The 25,574-nt window shown below is 39.6% G+C and overlaps 1 protein-coding gene across 3 annotated transcripts in view; it reads left to right on the top strand.

The window, feature by feature from the left end:
* The window catches only part of PLD1 (phospholipase D1), a 208,624-nt gene that overhangs the window by 69,083 nt on the left and 113,967 nt on the right, over positions 1-25,574 (top strand). For all 3 annotated transcript variants that reach the window (XM_039236512.1, XM_039236513.1, XM_039236511.1), the window contains exons 2-6: positions 11,557-11,747; positions 12,008-12,135; positions 16,712-16,857; positions 17,060-17,165; positions 18,435-18,500. In XM_039236512.1, the coding sequence (XP_039092443.1) occupies positions 11,588-11,747; positions 12,008-12,135; positions 16,712-16,857; positions 17,060-17,165; positions 18,435-18,500 (606 nt within the window). In that variant the 5' untranslated portion in view covers positions 11,557-11,587. The remainder of the gene's footprint in view (positions 1-11,556; positions 11,748-12,007; positions 12,136-16,711; positions 16,858-17,059; positions 17,166-18,434; positions 18,501-25,574) is intronic.

Raw genomic sequence — 25,574 nt, 5'->3', positions numbered from 1 at the left:
AGGTTTGTTTTGGGGGTCACTAGCTGTTTCTCTGCATCTCTTTCTGTGTTAGTACCATACTATTTTAATTTCTTCAGCTTTATAATAATTCTTTTTTAAAGTTTATTTATTTTGAGACAGAGAGATGGAGAGAGAGAGAATGAACCAGGGAATGACAGAGAGAGAGGGAGAGAGAATCCCAAACAGGCTCTGCATTGTCAGTGCAGAGCCCTTTGTGGGTCTTGAACTCATGAAGATGGTGACCTGAGCCAAAAACAAGAGTTGGACGCTTAACTGACTGAGCCACCCAGGCACCCCTATAATAATTCTTGATATCTGGTTGGACAAGACTTATTTACCTATTCTTAACTGTTTTATCTTATGAATTTTAGGCTCATATTGTCAAGTCCTCTGAGAAGTTCTTTGGAATTTGAATTAGTAGATTAGTTTCTGGAAAAGTAACATATATTCATTTATTTGGTTCCATATTTATTAAGTTTTAGGATATAATTTCACTGTCATATTGCCTCCATTCATTTCTGATGAGATTTTAGTGGTCCTTAGTATGGTTCTCTTAAACATCCTAAGTCCTTTTTGTCTGGTTGCTTTTGACATCTTCTCTTTTCTTTATATGCTAGCAGCTTGGCTTTATTGTGCATAGATGTGATTTTCTTTGTATTTATTCCTGCTTGGGATTCACCAAATTTCTTCAGTCTGTAAATATATTTTGTTTACCAAATTTGATAACATTTGTGGCCATTATTTCTTTAAGCATTTTTTCCTCCCTCATTTTTTTTTCTAGCACAACTTTCTGGGCCTCAAATTACATGCATGTTTGATCTTTTGATGTTATCATGTAAGTCACTGGGGCTTTGCTCATTTATTAGAAACCTCCCTCCTCTTCCATCTGTCCTTCAGATTGGATAATTTCTAGTGATCTGCCTTCAATTTCACTGATCCTTTCTTCTGTCATTGCTATTCTGCTGTTAAGCCCATCCAAGAATTTTTCTTTTTTCCTGTTGAGATTTTCTGTTTGTTCATTCACCAAAAACATATTTTCCTTTACATTCTTGAGCTTATGATAACAGTGGCTTTAAAACCCTTATCAGCTGATTTTTAACATCTTAGAATGAGTCTCCATTAATGATAGCCTTTTCTTTTCAGGATGAGTCACATTTTCCTGTCGCTATATCTCTGTCTAATAATTTTTGGTGACGTTATGACTGAGATATTGTAGAAACTCAATTCAGTTCTGTTCAAGAGGTTCTTTGGTTTTTGAGTGGGTGGTTAATTTGGCTGGACTTAAACTCCAAACTCTGGCTTTTCATGGTGGGCAGCTACAGAAACCTCTGTTGAAGTCACTTTGGAACTATGTTAGTTGATTTGGAGTCTACCCATACCTGTATGGTTCAAGGGTAAGCCTGTGCAGAATTTGACACTCCCCCTCTGTGGCCTCCCTTTCCAAAGTTTCCCACTTCACTTCTCAGCTGCTGTGAAAGCCAGGAAGCTTGTTGTCTGGCTCTTCAAGCCAGGAGAATTATGGATTTTCTAAATTAGTTTTAGTCATCCAACCTGGCTTGGACTTAGTCTGCCTTTAGACAAAAGTTGTGCCATTCCTTTCTTCCAAACATAGATTACTTTCCAGTTCCTGCTTCTGTGTGGTTGTTCTATAGCCAGTTATTTTTCATAATTGACTTTATAGTCCTTATCTGCAGGATGGCTGATCTAATAGGAGCTACACCTTCATCACTGAAAGCTAGAAATTGGAATCCTGGATCTGTTTGATATGAGGTTTCTCATTTTGTAGTTACCTCAGTTCCATGCAGTTTCTGCCCAGGGCTGCCGGATACAGTTCTTCTAGTCTCTTTTAAACAGACAGTGTAACTCTTTGAGGCTCTAGTTTATTCAGAGAGTCTTGCTTCCAGGCTCCTGCCTCCCGTCGTCCTGGGGTCATGTCTCCTAACATTCATGTGGGGACAGAACTGTAATAGCTCTTTTATCCAAGACCAAATCCCCTGGGCTCCTTTGGCTTCAGATCTAGCATACTCATCTGACTTTCATTTGTTTCTTCATCCTTGGAAGCTGTAGGTTTTCCTTCATTATTGCTTCTGTTGCTGCCTTAGCTTTTATCCTTTACTAAGTATTTTTAAAATATGATTACAATTTATTCAGCAATTCTGTGTTTGTAGTGGGAAAGGGGCAGCTACATTGGCTTTATCCATTTTGTTTTCAGACATTGGTGGCAGTGTTTTCTATAGTGAATGACATCAGACCATCCTCAGAATTCAATTCTGACTGCTAGTTCTTGTCCTCAGGAGGGAAGTGGGCTCTGATATGGGTACAGGGACTTGGTCAGAGGCACAACTAACACTATTTCAGCATCTGGTGTAGCCCCCAACTCCAAGCCCCTCACTTTATATCATTTAATTTTTACAGTTCTTTACTTCAAACAGTATTACACCCACTTTATAGATTAGGAGACTGAGACTTAGATGTAAATCACCTGTTTCAGCATGAGGAGAGTCAGAATCCAGGCTGTTTGACTCAAAATCACATACCTGCAGTGATCCTCTGCTGCCTCCACAGACATTTTGTGTAAGTATGTGGATGGGGGGAAATGAGGCTTTGCTATGTTTCTCAGCAGCCATGACAAAATTTGAGGGCTCATTAGCACGGGGGAATGTCTGGAGCAGTCTACACACGTGTGTTTGCCAGCTCCATTCTTCTTATTGGAGAGATTCGTGGCTTATCACCGAAAATGCTTTGTTTTGCCTAAATCCAGAAGGAAGTTGTTTGTCTGCTCCTTTGGAGAGAAGTGAAAGGGAGGAATCATGTAAATTTAGACAGCTGGAAAGAGCTTTAATGATAAAATCTACATGAGGGAATGCAGGTTCTTTCTGAACGGGGCTGCCATCAATAAGATGCAAAGACCAGTTTTAAGAAAAAACAAAGCAATGATAGTAGAAAATCGTAATGTCAAACCTTTGAATTCATAGTTTAGCTTCTTAATCAACATGTGTTCTTATCAAAAGCAACATGTAGTCACTAAAACCAATATTTAATATTTCGAGCCAGTGAAGGAAACATTCCCTTAAAGCCATATTTTATCCTGGAAAAAGGATTTATTTTGTTCATATGCACCCACTGAATCATTGGTGGTCTCAGCCTACCTTAGTGAGAAAACGGTTTACTTAGAGTTTTTCAAGGAGGATATTGTTTGTTCCTATAAATTCATGTGTAGTTAGCTTCCTCTCCTATGGACCCATCACAATATATACATATTCTGCTCTTGGCCATAAAAAATTGATTATTCATTTAACAACAAATGGTGTTATTTTTAGACGTCTGATCACTACTTTTAAGCAACGTTTAGTATCTTTTTATTTTTAATAAAGAATTTTCCCTGTGGGATCCTTATTGATTTAAGCCTATCCAGTGCTTATACAAAATCTCTCACATACACTTAATAAACTTTGGAATTAAGAGGGGGCTCTCCCCTGTTTTCTCTCCAAATACAAATGTTTATATGTATATTGCCATTAAAAGAAGCAGGAACAAATCTTACTTAGGTGTTTGCTCAGAAGTACCCTTGGGATTTGTGGTAGGTTTTTATCTCTTGGACGGGGTTGCTTAGAATGTATAGTTTTCTCTGGCATTTGGTGATGCTGAAAGAGGAGTCTTTCTTATAATAATATAGCTGTTGTATCAATTTCAGTGTTTAGATGAGGAAACTGAGCACTAAAGTGATTTTGTCCAGGTTAGTCAAGACAATAATAGGAGCAAACTAGGCAGGTGTCTCCCATCAGGTTGCTGTATGACCTTGAGCAAGTTATTTAGCCTGTCTGTGCCCTCAGTTGCCTTGTCTATAAAAAGGGGGCTAGGAATAGTACCCTCTTCATAGAGCTGTTGTAAGGGCTGTGGAGTTAATGTGGGCGAACCACCTAGATCACTGTCCAGCATGAAAGCACCATGCAAGTTTACTTTTGATTATTACTGTTAACTTCAGCACAGAATGGATAACTGCAGGAGGCAGGACAGTTTATGGTTCCTGTTAGCTTCAACACTACCCTAGTCCAAGTTTCGTGGGTAATAGATTTTGAGCTAAGGTTGCATGGTGGGCTTTTTCCAGCAGCAAGAGTGAGGGGAGAAGGGAAGAGAGAGGGAGAGAGCATGTAAGGTGGTGCATTACCTGGCTGGCCATAGCTTCACGAAAAAATGAGCCAGTTGCTCATCACTAGAAAGCTTCCAGCTTGGCTGTGTGGCACCCATGTGCTCAGTGCAGTCAGGCAGGGAGGAGAGCGGAGGGCATGCGTCCAGCAGCATGTTAACTCCCCTGATCTCATGCTCCCCCTGCACATACACACAACTCCCGAGGAGCCTGGGTTCCGGCTCGAGTGTAGCACTGCTGCCTCTGAGTCCAGAAGCCTGAGGGTGAGCCAGTGTCTCTGTGGGTCTGGCCAGAAGTGGGTGGAGCTGGGGTGCCGGGGCCACAGGGACTCCTCATGGACCGCGTGCTGTGCGTGCTGTGCGTGCTGTGCAGAAGCCCCGCCCTCAGCCTCAAGGGGGCAGAGGTGGATGGTGGTGCAAGGAGAAGAGGGGAGAGTGGCAGTGATGTGGAGCTCTGTGGCAGAGGCTGAGGAGGCAGGCACTGTGGAAGCATCGGGTGGCCTCTGCCCTGGGTCCAGCCTCGCCACCAGCTCTGTGCAGCCTCAGTAAGCTGCTGTGGCTCCATGTCTTCGATTCTAAGTGAGATTATCATGAGGATAAGAAGAAATAGATGTAATGTGCCTTTAGTGCTTGGCCCAGAGGAGACACTAAATAAACGACAGGCAATAAATACTTTCTTATCTACCTATATTTGAAAGAGATATCACTTTCCCTTAACACTTGTGTTTGCCTCTAGAAATAAAACATCTGCTTGAAATCAAAGATGTGACTGAAATGAACGAAAGGAAGCTAGTACTACAGCAAAGGGGGATATTTAACCCTAGGACATGTCAACGGAAATGACCAAGAAAGCTTATGGCAGAGAAGAGAGGCCATCCAAGGAGGTCAAAGGATTCAGGGAAAATCCTGCGAATCAAGAAATGATTTTCATGCAAAAATTGGCTTTATGTTATTATAAACTTGTTTTTGTTTTTAGCGAAGGAAGGGGGAGAGCATGTGATTTCCCACCCTTGTCCCGTGGACACAGGGAGTCTAGATTATATTTAGCACCATCATCTGCAATCATGACACCTCAGGGAGAATAGCAGTCAGTGTTAGACCAAATGGAGGCTGTGATAGGAAACCAGGGAAGAAGGAGAAGTAAATGGGAGATTGCTAGGCTCTGGGGGCCCCTAGGTCAGATCAGATCTGAAACTCAGAGGGAGCATAGTGTTTGGGAATCAAACATCTGGTTCCCGGAACCATAGAAGTAACAGCAAGTCTGGACTCAAAGGCTATGCATGAGAGAAGGGACTGTGATTCCACAGAGCATCTTCTTTTCCTGACATGGGTGCAAGCGGAACACGGAAGCAGAACAGGGGTGTGGCTTTCGAGTCAGCCAGAGCTGTGCTGAGGGCTGACTTACTGCCTTGCTGACTTGTCACCTTGGTCAGCCTGTCTTGTTATCTGTAAAGGGGGACTAGCAACTGTACCTCCATCATGACCTTGTGAAGACCTGTGAAAAGCCCTTGATGGAAGCCTGGCACACAGTTAGCTCTGATAGCAGTTCACGGTCTTATTTGCTACTGCTTCAGCAGACTGTGTGTTTCTTGCAGGTTATATTTCCTCTCGGAAGGCTTTTCCATCTGGGAGTGTCTGTGGTATATGAAGGAAGTGTCTTTGTTGCATTCACTGCATAACCTGGAGCTGACAGGTTTCTCTGTAGATGGCTCACTGATTAAATCATTTAATCAACAAATATTGATTGAGCCAGGTACTCAGCAAGGTGTCACAGGTAAATAGTCTGGCTCTCATCCTCCCCCACCTTAGAGTTTCCTCCTCATCTGGTGGGAAGAAGGACGCATCAGCACATCAGCTCACGATTGCACATCAGTGGAAGGGCTTCTTAAACTAACGTTTCAAAAAGGACATCCATGAACCTATGAAAATATATGCAAAATACTGTGTGTCAGGATATATTCATTTTTTTCTGGGGTTGGGGGTCCATAAATCTCATCAAAGTCACAAAGGGTACTGGACCCAAAAGGGAGCAGGAGCCACTGCCACAAACACAAGGGACACAGTGACGCCTCACCAGCCAGGGAGAGGAAGATGAGGCCAGGGAGATGTGCAAAGAATGCATTAATTGGGCTTGACTGCTTAATGCCTGGTGATTGTTTTTTATTCAGGAAGTCTTGGTGGCTTCTCTACAAATGCGGGAATTGAGTCCAGTAAATTTCAAGACTGATTAACTGGGAAAGCCCCATTCTTAGAGGAGCCCAGCCAGAAACACAGTTGCTAGATGGTACATTAATTTGAGAGCTGACTAAGAAATGAAAGGCAGGTGATTTCCTAGCCTGTCAGCCCTAAAAAATATTGAAATGAAAGAAACTTTCCTAAGGTTAATTTTCAGAGGCTACCTGTTAACAAAATTAAAGGGAATATTAGCAACCTAATTACTTTTGCCTGTAGATGTGTGTGCATTATGACACTGTCCCCTCAAGCATCCTGAGGTGGGAAGTGTAGGTGGCACTCTTTCCATTTTACAGATGAGATGCTGAAACCCTGGAGGCTGTTGGTTGCCCAGGTTACACTGATAAAAAAGGTAGAACAACCTTGGTCATCTGGCCTGTCCCCTCCACCACTGACATTTAATTATCTGCCCAAGGTGCATAATAAGTCCTCCATTTATATTTGTGGAACTAATGTTCTTTTACTAAAAAAAAAAAAAATCGAAGATCCAAGTAAACACCGAGAGTTGTTTTTTGTTTTTTTTTTTTTTTGATGTGTTATTTTCTCAAAATATATCATCTGGAATGTAAACTATGATAATATCATTTACTTTATTCAAAGTCAGCTCAACTAAAAAAATATTTATCCAAGGTTTACCGTGTCACCAGAGATTGAGTTTAGTACTTGAATCCACATTTATGATGTTTGCATTTCAAGGAACATCGGGTCAATTCTGTACAAATCATTGCTATATAATGTGTTTTGGGGGGTTACTTAGTATGGGTCCACCAATTAATTTCATCATAATGAAAAATGGCAAAACAAGAAATCCCCATGACTCAGTTTGGTTTTAAATGATCTAATTATAATTCATTTCACACTCAAACCTTATGATACGGTTCTTGGTTTGTAAATCCATTGAATTTATTTTTCTTAGTAAGCACAAATAATGTACTGGAAAAAATATGGGGAACTTTGCACGTTCTGTTAGAAAGGGAAACAAGAAGTAAATCAGTTACTGTCACAAAATGAATGTTAAGTTTTTGGGTTATTGTTCCTTTTTGAATTGTTTTATTCTATAAGCATGTAAAATAGGAACAAAAGTCTTCAGTGTCTGTCCCTCCTGCCAGCCCCAGTTCTACTTCTGGCTGGTTAAGTAGCTGGACTTTGGAGCCAGATCGACCAGGGTTGAGTCCAGCTCCATCACTTCCCAGCCACACGGCTCTGGGCAAGTTGCCAATCTAAGCTTCTCATCTTAAAAATGAGGGTAAGAATAGGACTCAGCTTCTAAGGTTATTGTGAGGATTCGGTGAGATCATGCAAGTAATCTTCTTGAAAAGTGGCTGGCGCTTAGTATATACCTAGCAAGTATTAACTAGTGTTAGTATTTATTTTAATATTATTAGTTATATTTGATAGTATTGGATTTTGGTGAAGGCATTGTTTATGTATATACTATGAGAAAGGAAAATATCTGCTTCCTTCGATGTCCTATTTCCCAGTGATGTTGAAACTTAAGATCAGAAAAAACTCTAGAGTTCTCTGATTTCACCATTGAATAACAGGAGGTAATTAAATGTTCCCTGCAAAAAATTTTAATTCTAGTATTCAATACCAGAAAAAAAAAAAAAAAAACGAACCCTATTTACTTCCTGGATAGAGATGCAAACAGCAATAAAACACAGCTGCTGTTATCACTCCATTGGCACCATCTCTGCTTGGTACCAAGAGAGATAATGATCTTGCAGTATAATTTTATAAGGAGATAACAAAATCAATTACATTATCTCAGGGGTAAACACTGAAGGCCTTATCCCATTGCTGGTTAAGATGGGCTGTAACTGTGGCAGCTGCTCACCCAGCATCACAGATTATTTTAGATGAAAGAAAACATGGGCTAATAAATTAAGATTTGACAACATAGGAGTGTAGATGGCCTTACAGTTTGATATTCAAGAATGAAACCAGCAATACAATTGATGGATGAAAAGTCAACACAAAGCAACCATGGACATGAGTGAAGACAGTGATAGACAAACAATCCGGTTCATTTTCCATGATTAACTTGTAAAGTTTTCACAAAACCTTGAAAAAAATCTGCAAACTGTTTGGATCCACTGAAACTCCATGTGATCTTATAAAATATTATGAACCACAAAAATAAAAGGCTAAGAAGAAATATAGGAGGCTGTCGGGATATGTTGTTTCTATTAATTGTAATGACCGTAGAGCTAGTAGGATCCCTTCCAAGGTATAGTTAATTGAAGTAGAGAACATCTTTTATTGTTATGAAATTTAACTTCATAGACAGGATTAATTTATGGATATTCAACCCATTAAATAGAATCAATAATTATGAACTTCTGTAACCAAGTCCATGAGATTTCAGGGCCAGACAATCTGCTTTATAAAAAAAATGAATTCAACACTGACCCAAGTTTCGTGATCTCGGGCAAGTTACTTATCTAAGTCTTTCAGAATAATCATAAATACCAAGTAGTATCGTATTAAATAACTGTGCTAAAATTGTACTTATTAGCACATAATGATCAGTTGAGTATAAATGATAAGAGGCTTCCATTCTGCTTTTTTTCTCACTCAAGTTTTTCATAAATTTATGTCTTCTTTTCTATTTGAAAAAGGATTTTTATTTTACCTTGCTCCAGTGACTCTGTACTGTTTATTCCCGTTTTTTTGCAGTGTATAATTATTCTGGTCTCTGTATATCTTAAATTTAGCATGCATTTTAACCCTGACACTCTGTCCAAAAGGAAAGACACTGTAATAACCCTTGTTTTCCTTTGCTATGCTAGGTAAGTTGGCAGGGTTAACCATAAGACTGTTCAATCGATGGAAAAGGGCTTGCAAATTCATGAGTAGCAATGATATGATGTAATTTCTTACTTGTTTTTCCTTGTCTCATTTCCTTTAAGTTTTTCATTACCTTACTTTAAATAAAGCAAAACTTTGCTCATGGTTGGCATTTAATAATTGAGAGGGAAGGAAATAAATATTTTAATTGTGACCAGCGGCAACAAGCTCCTTCGTGGAAGCTGAACAGACAGTTGTTAAATTATGCAGATTAGGAAGCATCTGCCTCCTGCTTCTCGTATTCATATGAAGAACTAGTTGGGTTCATTTCTTAGGTTAAAGTAAGTACATTAGAAGGCGAAGCTGAATAATACATATAGCATTTTTTAATCTACAGTTAGGGTTCTAGTGTTAAAGGGACCTTAGAGATGAAATGGCTCAACCTCTTTAGTTTATTACCAAGAGGAGTTAGCAAGGACCTGAGAGGGTAAATGGGTCATCCTGAGGTGTTGAGCTTCAAGCGGAAGTCATTTCCTATTCTTCCCATTTAAGTCTTGCTTGAGAGCACTTGTTTTACCGAAACTTCCATCTGTTCTAGGGACACTTACATATCTACCAAAAATGTATGGGGAGATAATGACTGTGGCTGAGAAGATCAGCTTCTTAAAAACCAGAGAGACCCGGTTTTCAAATCCGCTCTTCACTACTTACTAGCTCTGTGACCTCGTACACAAGTTACCTAATCTCTCTATGCCTCAGTGTTTTTATCTGTAAAGAGGTTGATAAACTCCTGTCATCTTCAGTAGAAATAACAAAAACTTCATAGATTTATTATTGATGATAAACATGATAATGTATATAAAAGACCGTCACCAAGCCTGGTGCATACGAAGTGGTCAGTACACATAAACTGTTATTATAATATAAATGAGAAGTGGGGAAGACAGTTGAAGAGAAGTGTTGGAGGCAAGGATAGGCCTGTGTTTTGCTAATAGCGGACCGCTGATGTAGCTGCAAGCTTCTTCGTAGCCAACATGGAGAAAGACACATGATTGATTATGTAGTTCACAGGGGACTTTGTCATACTAATTCTATATATCCAGCCAAGCCAGAACCACATTCCTCCGATTTTCTGAATTTCCAAACAAAATCTCTTTCTACCAGACATGGAGGTATAGGTTACTGAGACTTGATGAATTACAGTAAGGGCTGTCCATGTTTGGCCAAGACTCTCTTAGCATTTCCCACAGAGCCCCCCAGCTTCTTGATCACACTTGTAGGAGAAAACCTGGTCAAAGGTCTTCTACTCAGCACATGCCATTCTCAGGAAAGCCTTGGACCTTGAATGAATTTGCTTATACCCCTCACCCGTGTCAGAAGCTCCTTAACCGCAGGGACCAGACTTACTCACCTTTACTTATTTCCTCAATGCTTCCCACAGCGAGTGGCGGATACTCAGGACATGTTTGTGATTTGCAGAAATGAATGAACATGTGTGATTGAGTTGCTGGTATGAAAACCCTGCTGGTTTAGGACTGGCTGTAACAGAGAGATTATTTCCAACAATATGAACTTTTTATCCAGCTCTGAGGATGGCGCTCAAGGCTTAAGCCTTAGTATGTTAAAGGAAAAATAAAATCTATATGAGTATGAACTCTTCTTCCCTGGGTAGTGATGTGTAACAATTTGTGTTATTAAATGCCAAAATGAGGAAAAAGCAGTTTTCTTCAAAAAGGAGGGAAGTACAATTTGAGCACCTCCAGTATCTTTCAGAATAGGTAAGCTAATCAATTACCTTTCAAGACATGTATATTATTATAAGTCATGTAAGGTCATGGCGTGAACCTCATATTTCAAAAAGATAGTATTTACACTTTTCTTGGGATATCACCAACAGAGGAAATGTGGAAAGATTATGCTATCATGAAAATGTTTTAAATTTGCTTATTGATATTGTAAAATTCCCTAAAATTTCTTTAGAAAATATTTAAAGTTGCTTAATTTTATATGATATTTTTTCCATGTGTTTGTTAGAGTTAAGAATCAATTCCTTTTTTCTGAATAACCATTCCCAAACCAGTCTCCCTGGAGTCTCCTCATTTATCCAAGTTAATGAAATTGGATGAAAGCTATGTTGGCCTTTATTCAATACAGTGTCTCTCTTTCTTACTTGCTCGTGATTAAGGCTCTCACTCTAATTTAATTTACAGGCTGAGTCCTTTAAATGTTAAACAAGAAAATAAATGAAGAGATGTTTGGGATAACTGGTGCTCACACAGAGCTATTTGACTCGTTTCCATGTGCTGTGTCTAAGCCTGGATTCATATTGTCGAATAGGGTTTTATTTGACCAAAATAATAAATTCTTGTAACCCCCTTTTCTCCCCAGCGCCTTTGCTCCTACCCTGTCCAAAGCCAACATGTCACTGAAAAATGAGCCCAGGGTAAATACCTCTGCACTGCAGAAAATCGCTGCTGACATGAGTAATTTGATAGAAAATCTGGACACTCGGGAGCTGCACTTTGAGGGAGAAGAGGTGGATTACGATGTATCTCCCAGCGATCCCAAGACCCAGGAAGGTAAAGACTGGTGGTCTGAGCCCGAGGAGAGTTTATCAGGGTCGCCTGGCAGAGCGCAGATTGGAAATAACCAGCAAATGGTTGATCTTCCTTGATGATATCCTACCCTGGGCTGAGGCCATTTCATTAGCTCTTTTCTTGTTGTAGCCGGTTAGGATTCTTAAACAGATGCCCGTGAAAGGCAAGTTGTGCTAATGTTGTGTCTCCTTGCAGTATCATTGTATCCTTGCAATAACTTTATTTACTTGTTTATTTTTTAGTGTGTATTCCTTTCTCTGCTGTTTATAAGACTCAAGGATTTAAGGAGCCTAACATACAGACGTATCTCACCGGCTGTCCAATAAAAGCTCAAGTTCTGGAAGTGGAGCGCTTTACGTCTACAACACGGGTCAGAGCATTTATGGACTCACCTCGTATTTGTCAATGTATACCAACCAACACACTATTTCATTTTCCTTCCTCATAGCTACGATAGGTTTTTAGCTTTTTTTTTTTTTTATTCACTTGTAAGTCCTCTTCACCTCTCAAGTTTTTGCTTTCCATTTTGTCTTGATGCTCATATGCCTTTTTCCTCATTCTGGAAAATGCTTTATAAAAAAGTCGGTATTTAAGGCAATTTTTATGTTTAATAAATTGCTGAGTGCCTCTCCTAGTCCTTCTCTTTCCTCAATTTTCTGTTTAACATGGAATCCTGGGGCCTAGACGTTTCACCTAGAATGTCACCTATAAGCCAAGGAAAAGTTTAGCTTTCTTAATTCTGGTTTAACAAGAAAATAATGATGCTACCCAGCTCTTGGGGAGAAAAAAAAAGCCAGGATGTTGAGTCGGCCGGTGTCCATACCCAGAGACAGTGCTGAGAGAATACTGCTGGCATCTTCTGCCGCTCTCTGATCTGCTCCTGGCACCTGTCTTTTAGGTCTGTTCATGGGGCCTGAGTGCTGGAAGGCATCTTCCATGAAGATGACTTCATCAAGCAAAGTGTCGCTCTTTGGTTTGGAGTGGACTGGGTTGTTAGGGGAGCTGCCTGTGCTCTGGTACTGACTGTATATCACAGTTGTCAGGTCTGATAAGTAGAGGACATGGCTGCAGGCTGGTGGCCTGTGTCCCTTCGGGTTGAGCTCTGGCCATGGCAGACTAAGGCCACCTTTACTCCTGCCTCAGGGGAAGTGTAGAATAGCCTTTCCCCAGAGGCAGGTTCTGCCTGTCTTTCCTCCTTGTCTCTTGCAGGGTGGCATGTGCTGCCGGGGTCCTGGTAGCTTTGCTTAGAGGTCTGTGCTGACCTACCTGTGTGTGTGTTCTGACTCCGAACACCCACCTTTATGTGTAGCCTTTCCTTTCCTTTAGGCTCTTTATATGAGTGGAGTCTCTATGTCCCTGATCTACCCCTGAGCACAACACACTCAGAAATGTCTCTGAGATGGCCTTCGTCTTCTTATTTTGCCTACCAGCTTTTAGACTGAGAGGGGCTACACATGCTCAGTGGGTTAAATGCACAGACTCCAGAGCTGAACTGCATGGTTTAAATCCTGTCTTTGCTCTGTGATCTCCAGCAAGTTACTTAATCTTTCTGTTTCTCAGTTTTCACATGTGAATAATGGTGAATAATGGGTGTAACAGTGCCCACCGAATGGATTTCTTATGAGGATTTAATAATAATAATAATACACAACATTGTGCAAGGATATTGCAGATTGTATTGTTTTGGTTTTTTACAAATATTTTATTTATTTCTGAGAGAGAGAGACAACATGAGCAGGGGAGGGTCAGAGAGAGAGGGAGATACAGAATCTGAAGCAGGCTCTCTGAGCTAGCTGTCAGCACAGAGCCCAACACAGGACTCGAACCCACGAACTGTGAGAACCTGATCCGAAGTCAGTCGCTTAACCAACTGAGCCACCCAGGCGCCCCAGCAGATTGTATTTTTGGGAAGCAAGAACGTTCTGTCCTTTCAGAGGGCCTCCTAGCTGGACTAAGACTCAAATTGACATGAGACTGATTAACAGGAGAAGATCAAATTTAACTTCGTAAGTACAAGGGATCCACACAGACGTGGAAATTCCAAAGACAGGCAAATCCCGGACTTCAAAGGGAGAGCAAATGTTTGATAACGAATGTTTACCGGACCACTTGGAAACAAGGACATGGAGGACTTTGATCAAACAGGCCTTGCTAGTTCCTCCCTGTCTACCATACCTGGCTCGTCATATAATGTAGTTATCTGTGGCCATGGCTCTCCGCCTGGAGCAGGTCCTCTATCTCAGTTCTTTCTGGGCAGTTGAGGGGAGGAAGTAAAAAGCTTTTCCTGGATCTGCTGGGTTTTGATTGTTTAACTCAAAATAATCTTCATGGCAAAGTGGCCCATCTTGGGGTGGCCTGTTCTTGGCCCTTATAGTATTACATACGCATACACTGTATGATATTACGTATTATTATTAATAGTAAGTGTCTCCTAAAGTTATTCACAAAGATAAATAAATATCCAAGACACCAAACCAGGGACTTCTCTGTGCTTGGATTCTTCCGTTAGTCAGGTGAGTGTGGTTTAATCCTATTCTAGTCTGAGTCTGTGTGAGAAAGTGTAGGGTCATCTTTTTTTTTTTTTCTTTTTGTATGTTTATTTATTTTGAAAGGGAGAGAGAGAGAGCGCGTGCACACACGTGCGTGCAGGAGATGAGCAGAGAGAGTCTCAAGCAGGTTCTGCACTTAGTGCAGAGCCCGATGTGGAGCTTGATCTCACACTGTGAGATCCTGACCGGAGCTGAAATTAAGAGTCGGATGCTTACTGACTGAGCCACCCAGGCGCCCTGCTAAGGATGATCTTTATCCTACTTTGTGTTTCGTTTACTAAGAAATAACTAAATTCATGCAGTTTAAATGTGATTCCAGGTGAATAAAAATACACTTTTTCTAATTACTGAATACATTTTATGTGCTAGCTCAAGGCAAGACATTTCTCTTTTCGTTTCTATGACAGCCCAGTGAGGCAGGTGTTATCCAGGCTCCCTCAGACCTTCCATTTGCCATCCTGTGGCCCCTCATACCCTTTCCTACCCTGTGCTCTGCCCCTCAGGGCTCTCTGCTTTTGTCCTCTGGTAGGGCCCAGACACTAAAGAGCCCAGATAGGAGATTGGGGTCACCTTGGGCTGACCATGTCCCCCTTGACCAAAGGTACCCCTTTCCCCAAGGCAGCCATCTTTACATGGTTCCCTCCTTTCTATTCCAGTACCTGGTCTTGCCTCTTGTTCCTTCAGGACTAAGGATGCCTTCAGAGTCCCAGGTTACTGTCCTTTCTTTATGCTTTCCTTACCGCTATCACGTCTTTATAATCAGTCCCTTTATTAAAACCCTTCAAATTATTCCAGTTCCAAAGAATTCCAATAATTCAGCTGGGATGTTGTCTGACAGAAGTGACACTGGGTTGGAGCTTCGCAGCTGGTTGGCTGCACCGAAGGGTTTCAGACCTTTAAAATCTTCAAGAAGGATGTGACAGCCTGTTTTCATTGTATCATACCGCGTCACAATTGCTACGACGTTTGGTGTACAAAGTCTTGGATTTATATGTGAGGGATAAAATTTGGCATTTGCAAAATTTTCTAAGTATTCTGTTTTTGTAGATTGGCAAATAGAATCCTAGGAAGTATAGTAGCTTGCCTAAATTGTATAATTTTTCTCATTTATTTGGCTCATCTTAAATTGAGCATTTTCACTTGAATGCAAAGATTCTAGCCACTCAGAGTTTTCCTGCATTCTTCTCTGTGAAACATGTTGGAGGATGATGGATGTAATGTTGGCCAAAGTAAAAGGTAGCCATATAAGATTGACCCACAGAACCGTTTTTTTCAACTTCTAGTTATAGTTACTGTCATGAAGCCTAACTAGAGGCAAAGAAAATGCTAGATTTGAATATTTACCAGTTATATGGTTGGATTCCAGACTTAGGAGCACAGGTTGCATTGATACTCGTGCTCATATTTTATATTCTAAAGCATGGCCACTCTGTGTAGATGCAAAAGTTGGCAAAATAGGACTCCAGCCCAGGAATCATGCATGTGGTTGCAGACACCAGAGCCTGGATAAATAAACTAGCAGAAGAGACGGTTCCCCTCTCTACCCCCACCATCTTTGGTGCCTAAATCTTCCAGGAAGGGCCAGTGTCCTTTGGGTAGTCAGAGTGCCCACTGCCCCTACACACCATCCTCCTGCCCATGGAGCTTCCTTCAAGATCTCCTCTGCTTTATAAACATCCCTCAGTCTCCTGACACTTTGTACTGTATCAAAACTATCCCCCAGGCCTGTTAGTTCTTCTGATTGGAAATAATTACCAAGATATATTTGCATTTTAATGAGAAATATTTTTAAATTTTTAAATGGGGATTCATTTTAGTTAAGTAATTGGGAAAATATTTTGTGCATAGGAAAGTCTTTGACTTTCTAATCATCCTGTACCTTGCTGGTCACTGGTGGTGCTGGACAGGGAGATGTTGTAGACAAGGATGGACCTTGGAATATGTTTCAGAAGGAGAAGGCATTAATGTCATCTGTGCAGGATGAGAAGTGGGCTAAGATCATGCTCCTGGAATCCATTTCCTCCAGCTTCCCACTGCCTCCAGTGTTCTGTTCACCGTTGGTACTTTTGGATGAGCAAAACTACCCCTGATGACTAATTAGGGTCTTCACTCATTGTTTCCTTTACCTGATTTCTTGTTTCAGGGCTGTGTGTGTGTGTGTGTGTGTGTGTGTGTGTGTATTTGGAGCAATACGGTTTGTGGAAGTTTGTCTTTGGTGTGATTCAGAATTTGTCCTATGTGTATTATGTACATAATATATATATGATATTTAAGGAAATTTTATTTCTATAATCAGTTGTTTTAGAAAACATTTTGTCTAAGTTAGCTATTGTTCACTGAAGGATTTTAGACTTTCTTGTTATCTAAAATATCAATCATTTTTATTGATCACTCTAGGTACCAAGTATCAATCTTTACACTATTGAATTAACACATGGGGAATTTAAATGGCAAGTTAAGAGGAAATTCAAACACTTTCAAGAATTTCACAGAGAGCTGCTCAAGTACAAAGCTTTTATCCGAATCCCGATTCCCACCAGAAGGTAACTTTCAAAATTAATTGCAAACTTATCCCAGTAAACAAGCTGGATGGAAAGAGTATTTTATCGATATTATGGGTTAACTTGTCCATTGTTGGAGGATATTTTCTATTAAATACGCTTTTCTAAAAATAACATTTAAATGAGAGTAATATTCAAAGAATAATCTAATAAATGTTTCCATTCTGTGTGTGTGTGTGTTTAGGCACACATTTAGAAGACAGAACGTCAAAGAAGAGCCTCGAGAGATGCCAAGTTTGCCTCGTTCATCTGAAAACATGATCAGAGAAGAACAATTCTTCAGTAGAAGGGTAAGCCCTTTCAGTATTCTGCTGATCAGAATATAATTTTCCAATGCTGTAGGAACGTGGCAGCTCCTGGGAGGTGAGGGGGACCTGGCTGCAATTTTTCCCTCTCCCTGATTCCTCACTCAGGCTAGCTGAGCATCTTTGGAACTTGTTAGGCAGCCATTCTTTCCCAGGTCAGAATGGCAGTGCTCAGAATGGGTGCATTTCCCAGAAGAGGAAGAGTGTTCTACGAAGAAGCATCTTTGGACTGGTTGTGAGTCCAGCTTGAGCTCACCATTGAGGGTTTTGACATCTATTCTCTTAAAAGCATTTATTTCTATCTCTTTGCTCCAGACTTCATAGTAGATTGTTCCAAATATATGTGAAGTCTTATTTCCAAAACATAAGTGGGGCCCTTGGGGTCAGAGAAGAGTAGGACAGAAGCCCCCGGAGCGGGTGCTCTGCCTCAGAGATAACGGTGCCACACAGGGTAGAAGATGAATTGTTTTTTAGTAGGAAATTAACAAGGAAATGTCAGTTCTGTTTTGTAAGCTGAAATTTTTAGGTCCTGAAAGGGATATTTGACTTCTCCTTTGTATAGCTGTCATCTTGGTTAAAATATTTTTCGGGATCTAGGAATAAATATTTTCCATGATACCTGGACATATAGAACTCTACAGTTTGGGGTTACTGTGTGCGTTTACATGAAAATGCAGCTGAAAATGAGAAGCGGTGGCTCTAACAGTTAGTGCTTCCACACATCATCATAGTCGATGTGATTGACATTACTTGCCCGCACTTGACCATATTTGAAATCAGAGTACAGTGTACTAGAAAGTCTCTCTCTCTCTTTTTTAAATTCCCCCCCTTCCCCCCCTGAAAAGCTGTTAAAAGAAGATTGCAATATATCTACCAGTAAATTTGGTGTTGAAATTAAGGAAATTGAGGTTTTTGATAAAATCAACAAATGCCTTAAAACCGTCTACTGTGGGCAAGTCCTATTGCTAGTAACTATGGAAGATTAAGAGAATATACAGCTTGGGCCTCTTCAATAGTTTATAAAAGACCTAAGCACGTGAAAAGTTAAATAGCAAGAAGGAATTTAAATAATGCTTCAGAGGAACTATGGAAATAACTCCTTAGTGCTCTTCAAGATGCCTTGTCCAGTGATAATATGAATAATTGAATACATTGCAGAAGTTAAGATTGGATACTGATCACACCATTGTCACTGTTTAAATTTTTCTCTAAGTATGAGGACGTTATCTCTTATCTCCTATATTTGTGTTACAGAAACAACTGGAAGATTATTTGACAAAGCTACTAAAAATGCCCATGTATAGAAACTACCATGCAACAGTAAGTACTGTTCAGTGACTTGAATTTTGAAGTACTTCATAAAAGCATAAATTGTCAGCTAAATTTAGGGTCATTTAATTAACACAAGTGCCTGTATCCACTTGTGCATTAATTAGTCCTTGAGTTAAAATTAATGAAATGAATGCAAAGTTGATTTGACAGCAGTAATCTAGTTTATGGTGATGCTGTTTTAAAAATATCAAATATAAATCGATGTGTCTAGAACAGTAGATTTAAATGAACTTATAACACTGCTTCAGGCTAGATTATCTAGAAATCAACATCCCTTTCTTCTCGGACTTCCAGAATAATGCCCCAAAGCATTTCTAACCCTGAAGAAAAGAACAACACTGAGTGTAAGGGATGAAAACAGCTGAGCAGAGTTGAATACCCAAGGTTAGACAGAGCGTCCGGCTTGGTTGGCCATCTGATTGGCCTGCAATGCTTCTAAAAGAGCATTTCTTTGATGTGAAAGTGAGAAACATGGGAAAAGCTAGGGAGAGAAAAAACTCCCAAGAAATAAGAGAAAAGAGATGGTGGGGCTTAGAAGCAGCCGGGAAGCACACAGCTGGCAGGCAGAAGGGAATGGGCTTTCATAGATGTTCTCAGAAAACAAGAAGCTCACCCTTTTAATGGCTTTGAAGGTGGGGTGTTTTTAAAGGGTTAGCCTTCAATTATTCAAAGGTCCAGGTAACTGAGAAGGTATTGGATTATTGTGCTTTTGTGTCTGTGTGTGTATACACAGTACAGCTGTGGGGTTGAATGTACATATGTGGTGTATGTGTAGAACTTAAAAATAGACAGATGTGGCCTACGAGATGTGACCTCTAGCTTAGAAAATGGTGTCACATAAACAGGGAAGCCATCTGTGTATTCAGGAGAGCAAACGAGGGCACCTTGACTCTTTGGGGGTTTCTGGTGACTTGCTGCACTCTTGCTGCCTGCCAGAGTATTGGCTGGAGGCCGGGACGTGCACCTGGCTGGTCCCCTTTACACACAAGTGATCCAGGGCTGAGCCACAGTCCACCTTCTGTGGCAGCTTGCACTGTTATGTTTGATGGCCTCGGAGGAAGGAGCGTCTCTGGTTTCACAACCCTGGAGGAGTGTTTTCCCAGGGAGACCAGCAACATGGGTCCAACCAGAGGGAGAATCTCAAGAGAAGGATGGTTGGAGGGACTTCTTCCCTTCTTGGACTCAGGAATGTACATGTTTGAAAGAGGATAGTGAGAAGGATATTACTGCTATTATTTACAGTTAGTTAGCTGCTGTTGTTACTGCTCAAAATGCTGCTTCCTCTTGTGTTCTCTGATACCACATATGCTGTTTTCTTTAACAGAGATTTATTTAAATGTGTACTAGTACCAGCATGCAAAACTTTCTATTGTTTTCCTCTTCTGCCTGCCTGTGACTTCACTTGTACTATTTCTTTGGGCTTTGAACCTGTGATGGCTGAGTTTAGTCTTTCCCTTCCATGTATAGTACTACATGTTGGATTCTAATGCCGATTAAAGAATTGTAACTTTTTTTAATGTTCATTTTAATTTATTTTCCAATCCTAAAAATTTTTCCAAAGTTGAACCATATTGTATCCAGAAATTCTAGAATGTCTTCTAAACATTTCCTCTGAGAGGGAAAACCTGGTGACAACTGACCTAATAAATGTCACGCCACATTTTTGATGGCTACTTATTTACCCCAAGAACAGTATTCTCCAAACTGATTCAAACTTTTTTAAGATATAATTTGATCTATCTTAATTTTCTAACTTTATTTAACTTTCATGTAATACACTCTGGCCTAGACACTAGATTTATGGGCTTTTGATTCATATTTATGAAATTAAATTGGCTTCTTTGTATCTTCTTTGGTAATTGTGAGAACTATTAAAATTCTTGTCTATTAAATCATATTAAAAGTTATTTTTATACAATTTTATATAATTAATTTATTTTTATAAGTGTAAAGCAAACCTGTTAGAAATTAATTTGGGTTTTTAGGCCAGAGGTCATGGATTATAGGTTAAGGGGTCAGATAAGATCATGTCTCAAATTTCAATAAAATTTCAGTGAAATTAGACATGGACAGATTTTCATATTTTCATATGGTCATTGATTAAGTTGGTAGTTAGATAAGTAACTTTTTCTCCAGGAGAATGACTTAAAAATTTTATTAATGTTTATTTATTTTTTAGAGACAGAGACAGAATATGAGAGGGGGAAGGGCAGAGAGAGAGGGAGACACAGAATTCAAAGCAGGCTCCAGGCTCTGAGCTGTTAGCACAGAACCCGATGTGGGTCTTGGACTCATGAACTGTGAGATCATGACCTGAGCCAAAGTCAGATGTTTAACCAACTAAGCCACCCAGGTGCCCCAGAGAATGACTTTCTAAAATTCTTTTTATCCTCTTTGAGGTTCTGGAAAACAGAATATCTTAGGGTTTTAGTGGATTTAACATGAGATAGTTCCCTCAGAGATTTTTGGTAATTCATTCTGTTTTCTTTACTCGTTTGTAAAATAAGGATAAGTGTATTTGGACTCTCTTCAAGGCATAAATATGTTTTTAAAAAAAGAGGGAAAGACATGTTTACTCAATTAACATACAAAATCTCAAACAGAATTCCTTTTGTGTTCTAAATTTTATTAGTGCTAGCTCTAGCACTGAACCTACTAGCTGGACATTTTAATTAGTGACTGGAAAATGCTTAGCTTGTATTGAATTTAAAGTAAGAGTCATTAGGAGCAGTAAATGCACTATTTTCCTAGCTGAAGATTAAAATCTAGAAGTGGGGATGCCTGGGTGGCTCAGTCAGTTAGGCATCCGACTTCAGCTCAGGTCATGATCTCATGGTTCGTGGGTTCGAGCCCTGCGTCTGGCTCTGCTGACAGCTAGCTCAGAGCCTGGAGCCTGTTTCGGATTCTGTGTTTCCCTCTCTCTCTGACCCTCCCCTGTTCAAGCTCTCTCTCTCTCTGAAATAAATAGAAACGTTAAAAAAAATCTAGAAATGGAACGAGATGAATAATTTCCAAGAGAATGGTCCTAGGTTGATAGAATGATATTTGTAACTTCCAGTAAATCATTTGACTGTTGTAACTCAGATTCCTTACCTCTGAGAGTCTAATTTCAAGCTAATTCTCTGTTGGAAAGAAGGAATCTGAAGACAAACATCCTGTAGATTAATAATACTGAGTTCACCCCTCCCTTGTTTTGTAAGATGAGTGAATTTAGTTTGAGGGAAAAAATGGGTAGAGATGAATAAAGATGCACACGGTGTTTCCATGCCAACAAAGAAGCTGTTCTCTTAAACAGCTGAGTCAGCAAATTAAAGGAAGTGTCGTCTTTCTCATGATTGAATCTTAAGAGTTGAGAGAGTCCAGCCTCTCAGTTTCCTCCACGGGTGAGACATCTTCTCTTTCCTCTGGTGCGTTGTTAACCATCTGACCTGGAAGGCAGTGTTTCCTGGAGTAGTTGAGCCTACCTCCTAGCCTCACCATAAAGGCCCTGGTCATCCCAGGGCTTTTGACTCTCTTCTGAGAATTTCCTACTTAGGCACTTGCTGGAAGTTTTGCTACCTCAGGCATAAAGGGGGCCTCTGAACACCTCCCTTCTCTTCAGTACAAAGATGAGGTAGAGATGCAGGATATACATGATTGCCAGGTAATTTCCAGGGTTTGTTGTTATCCGGGGGTCAAATGCTTGTCCCTTGTTATTGGAAGCTTTCTTTCCTTGTTTCCCTAGTGTTTAATTGTACTTTTCACAAGTTCCTTAAAAAAATATATTGACTAATGCATTATTCAAAAGATCAATAAGCCCTGTGGAATATTGTCCAGCTAAACTGATCATTAATTCATGTTCTTGAGAATCTCCTGTGTAAATAGAGAATGGAATTATTTTCACTAAAGATGCACTGAGAAGTTTGGACAACACAGTCTTTGTTAAATTTCAAAATGTGTTATTGGTGTTTGCTCTATTTTTGTGTTTATTTTTGAGAGAGAGAGAGAGAGAGAGAGAGCAGGGGAGGGGCAGAGAGAGAGGGAGGCACAGAATGTAAGTAGGCTCCAGGCTCCGAGCTACCAGTAAAGAGCCCCATGCAAGTCTTGAACTCACACACCACAAGATCATGACCTGAGCCAAAGTCTCGGACGTGTAACCGACTGAACCACCCAGGCACCTATTAGGGTTTGCTTCTAAATTGACAGTGACACATTGAGTTTTAATCTGATAAATCTATATTAAAACATATATTGCCAGCGATTTTCTTTTTTGTCTATAATAGGGCTAGTTGTTTCTTGAAATCTTCCCTAGTGATGAAGATAATTTTAAATTTTATATTGGTGCACAACTTCAAATTTTCTACATTACTAATATATATATTTTTAATTTACATTTAGCAGTTTTATTATGATATTCTAAAGTTATAATTTTGTAACTCTTTCAAAGAATACTTCTGGTTTCAACTCTATGATAAGAGCTATATGAATAAGAACCTATCCAAGTATTAGATAGTTTCCTTGATTTTTGCTTTTCATTTTCTATTTTTCCATTTACCTGTAGCTTTGCATAAATTAGTTACACCGCTGTCATAGTTCCTTCCAATATAAACCAGGATTGACATTTTCTCTCTATTGCCTAGAGATAAAATGAGAAGTTGTGGTTTAGGGTTTTAAAACAGTTTGGATTCTATGCTCAAAGTCTTCTAATAACTTATTCATCATTACATTTTCCTATTAGAAGCCTTGCCACAAATCAGATAAAAAATATACTGAATCACCATGTTTTATATAAGAAATGAAACATATAGACTTTATATAAAGTCTTTATAAAAAATTTAATGTGAGGATATGTTTGATCTGGGGTTTCTAAGTCTTTCTGAATTTTAAATACTTCCTCAAATAACCCTAAGAAAGAAATGGAAGCATTTAATTGGATAAGGACGGACAGCAGTGAAAGATTGGTATTTTTTTCTTCTAAGGTTACTAATAGATTATTTTTCATCATATATACAAAACTTTAAAGGAAAACTTATATTTTGTTTTATTAATCCCATTGACAAGCCTAGATCAAATGCCATTTCCTCTGAGGTGTCACATCAGTGAGGGAGTGGTCACCTTCCCACCATAACTACTTTGACATGTAATTGTTGTGATTCTTCCCACAGAACTATGTTGATGTGGAGTGTTTTTTCCATGTCTGGTCTCCCCTCTGCTTCCTGACACCAGGAGCATATCTTTTTTTGACTTGGAATTTTCTGTTAATGCTGTTACTGACATGGTCTACATCCATTGGTAGATCTGGGTTTACTATGACTGCTTTTAAAGAGAATACTGTAATTTGGAGTAAAATAATGTGTAATTCTAGTTGTTTCAAGGAATACGTAAGTTAAAACTCCTATATACGCTGAGAATCACATAACGTTCTTGGTTTTCTCCTCTGCACCTTCATGGTTTCATCTAACACTCATGGGGAATGGCTTACAGCTTTTGCAGCTTTGTTTTGAGGAAACTGACTGGTCTGACCTAATTCTGAGTCTAACCCTTGCTAATTATATGATATTGGACAGTTTATTTAGCTTCTTTTTTTAAAGTTTTTTTCTTTTGAGAGAGAAAGAGAGAGCACAAGTAGGGGAGAGGCAGAGAGAGAGGGGGACAAAAGATACAAAATGGTGTCTGTGCTGGCAGCAGAGAGCCTGACATGGGGCTCAAACTCACAAACTGAGAACATGACCTGAGCCGAAGCCAGACATTCAACCAACTGAGCCACGCAGGTACCCCTGGGCAATTTATTTACCTTCTTTCTCTACTCCAGAGTTTAAAAAAAATTTTTTTTTAACGTTTGTTTATTTTTGAGAGAGACAGAGACAGAGTGTGAGCAGCGGAGAGGCAGAGAGAGGGAGACACAGAATACAAAGCAGGCTCAATGCTCTGAGCTGTCAGCACAGAGCCTGGTGCGGGGCTCGAACTGACAAACCATGAGATCATGACTTAAGCTGAAGTTGGCCACTTAACCAACTGAGCCACCCAGGCACCCCTCTACACTAGGGGGTTTTTAATCTGTGGTCCACAGACCAAATCAAGCTCACTACCTGTTTTTGTATGGTCCATGAGCTAAGAATAGTTTTTACATTTTAAATGTTTGAAAAAAATTTTTCAAAGTGTAATATTTTGTGACATAAAATTATATTAAATTTTGTGTTTTAGTATGCCTAAATTAAATTTTAATGGAATGCAGTCATGCTTTTTCATTTATGTATTGTCTATGGCTGCTTTCATACTACAATAGTCAGTATGCGATTCACAAAGCCTAAAATTTTTTGTCTGACTCTTTGCAGAGAAAATTTGCCTATTCCTGTTCTAATCCTCAGGTCCTCTTCTGTAAAATGGGAAAAATAGCCCCTATTTCAGAGAGATTTGAGGCAATGTGTGAAAACTGTTTAGTACAGGGACAACAGATAGATATTAAGCACTCAGTAAATGTTAACTATTGGTGTCATTATTGTAATATTTATAGTTTTTATCTTCTCATAATTTATATAGTAAAGATGGTCCTAAAATTCTCTTCCTTTTCTACTCACTGAAAATAGAATTATTTTTATATTATTGTTACATAAAATTCTTTTATTTCATTCGTATTAAAATATTCTGGTATTCCTGATGTCCAAAGACCTCCCCAAAGTCACCTCAATCTACCCTGCCATTTAATTTTACATTACTGTCTTCCTCTTACTCACTGTAGCCCAAATGTACATCCAAAGAGCTCTTTACACCTTCCCTGGTCTGTTTCCCCCTTCATCTCCCATTTCCACATGCCAGGTCTGATCCACCATTCAGAACCGGACCCCAACATTGCTGCTTTCACACACTGCTGTTATTTCTGTGCACACTCTGCAACACAATCCCCCTTCCCCAGTGATGAAAACACAGAAGACTTTTGGGAGTAAATTCTCTCTTCTCAGTTTTCTTGAACATACTGTATTTGCTTCTGAGAGCACATGTCACTTTCCTGGTTGTGTTTTAATTATGTACACACTTCTAATCCGTTCTCTTTCAGAGATGAAAATGGGGCAATGCCATTGTTTT

Source organism: Hyaena hyaena, unplaced genomic scaffold, assembly GCF_003009895.1.
Source record: "Hyaena hyaena isolate Hyena2069 unplaced genomic scaffold, ASM300989v1 scaffold_112, whole genome shotgun sequence".
Classification (NCBI taxonomy): Eukaryota; Metazoa; Chordata; class Mammalia; order Carnivora; family Hyaenidae; genus Hyaena; species Hyaena hyaena.
Note: the sequence above shows the minus strand (reverse complement) of the source record. Positions and strands in the feature narration are given on the sequence as shown.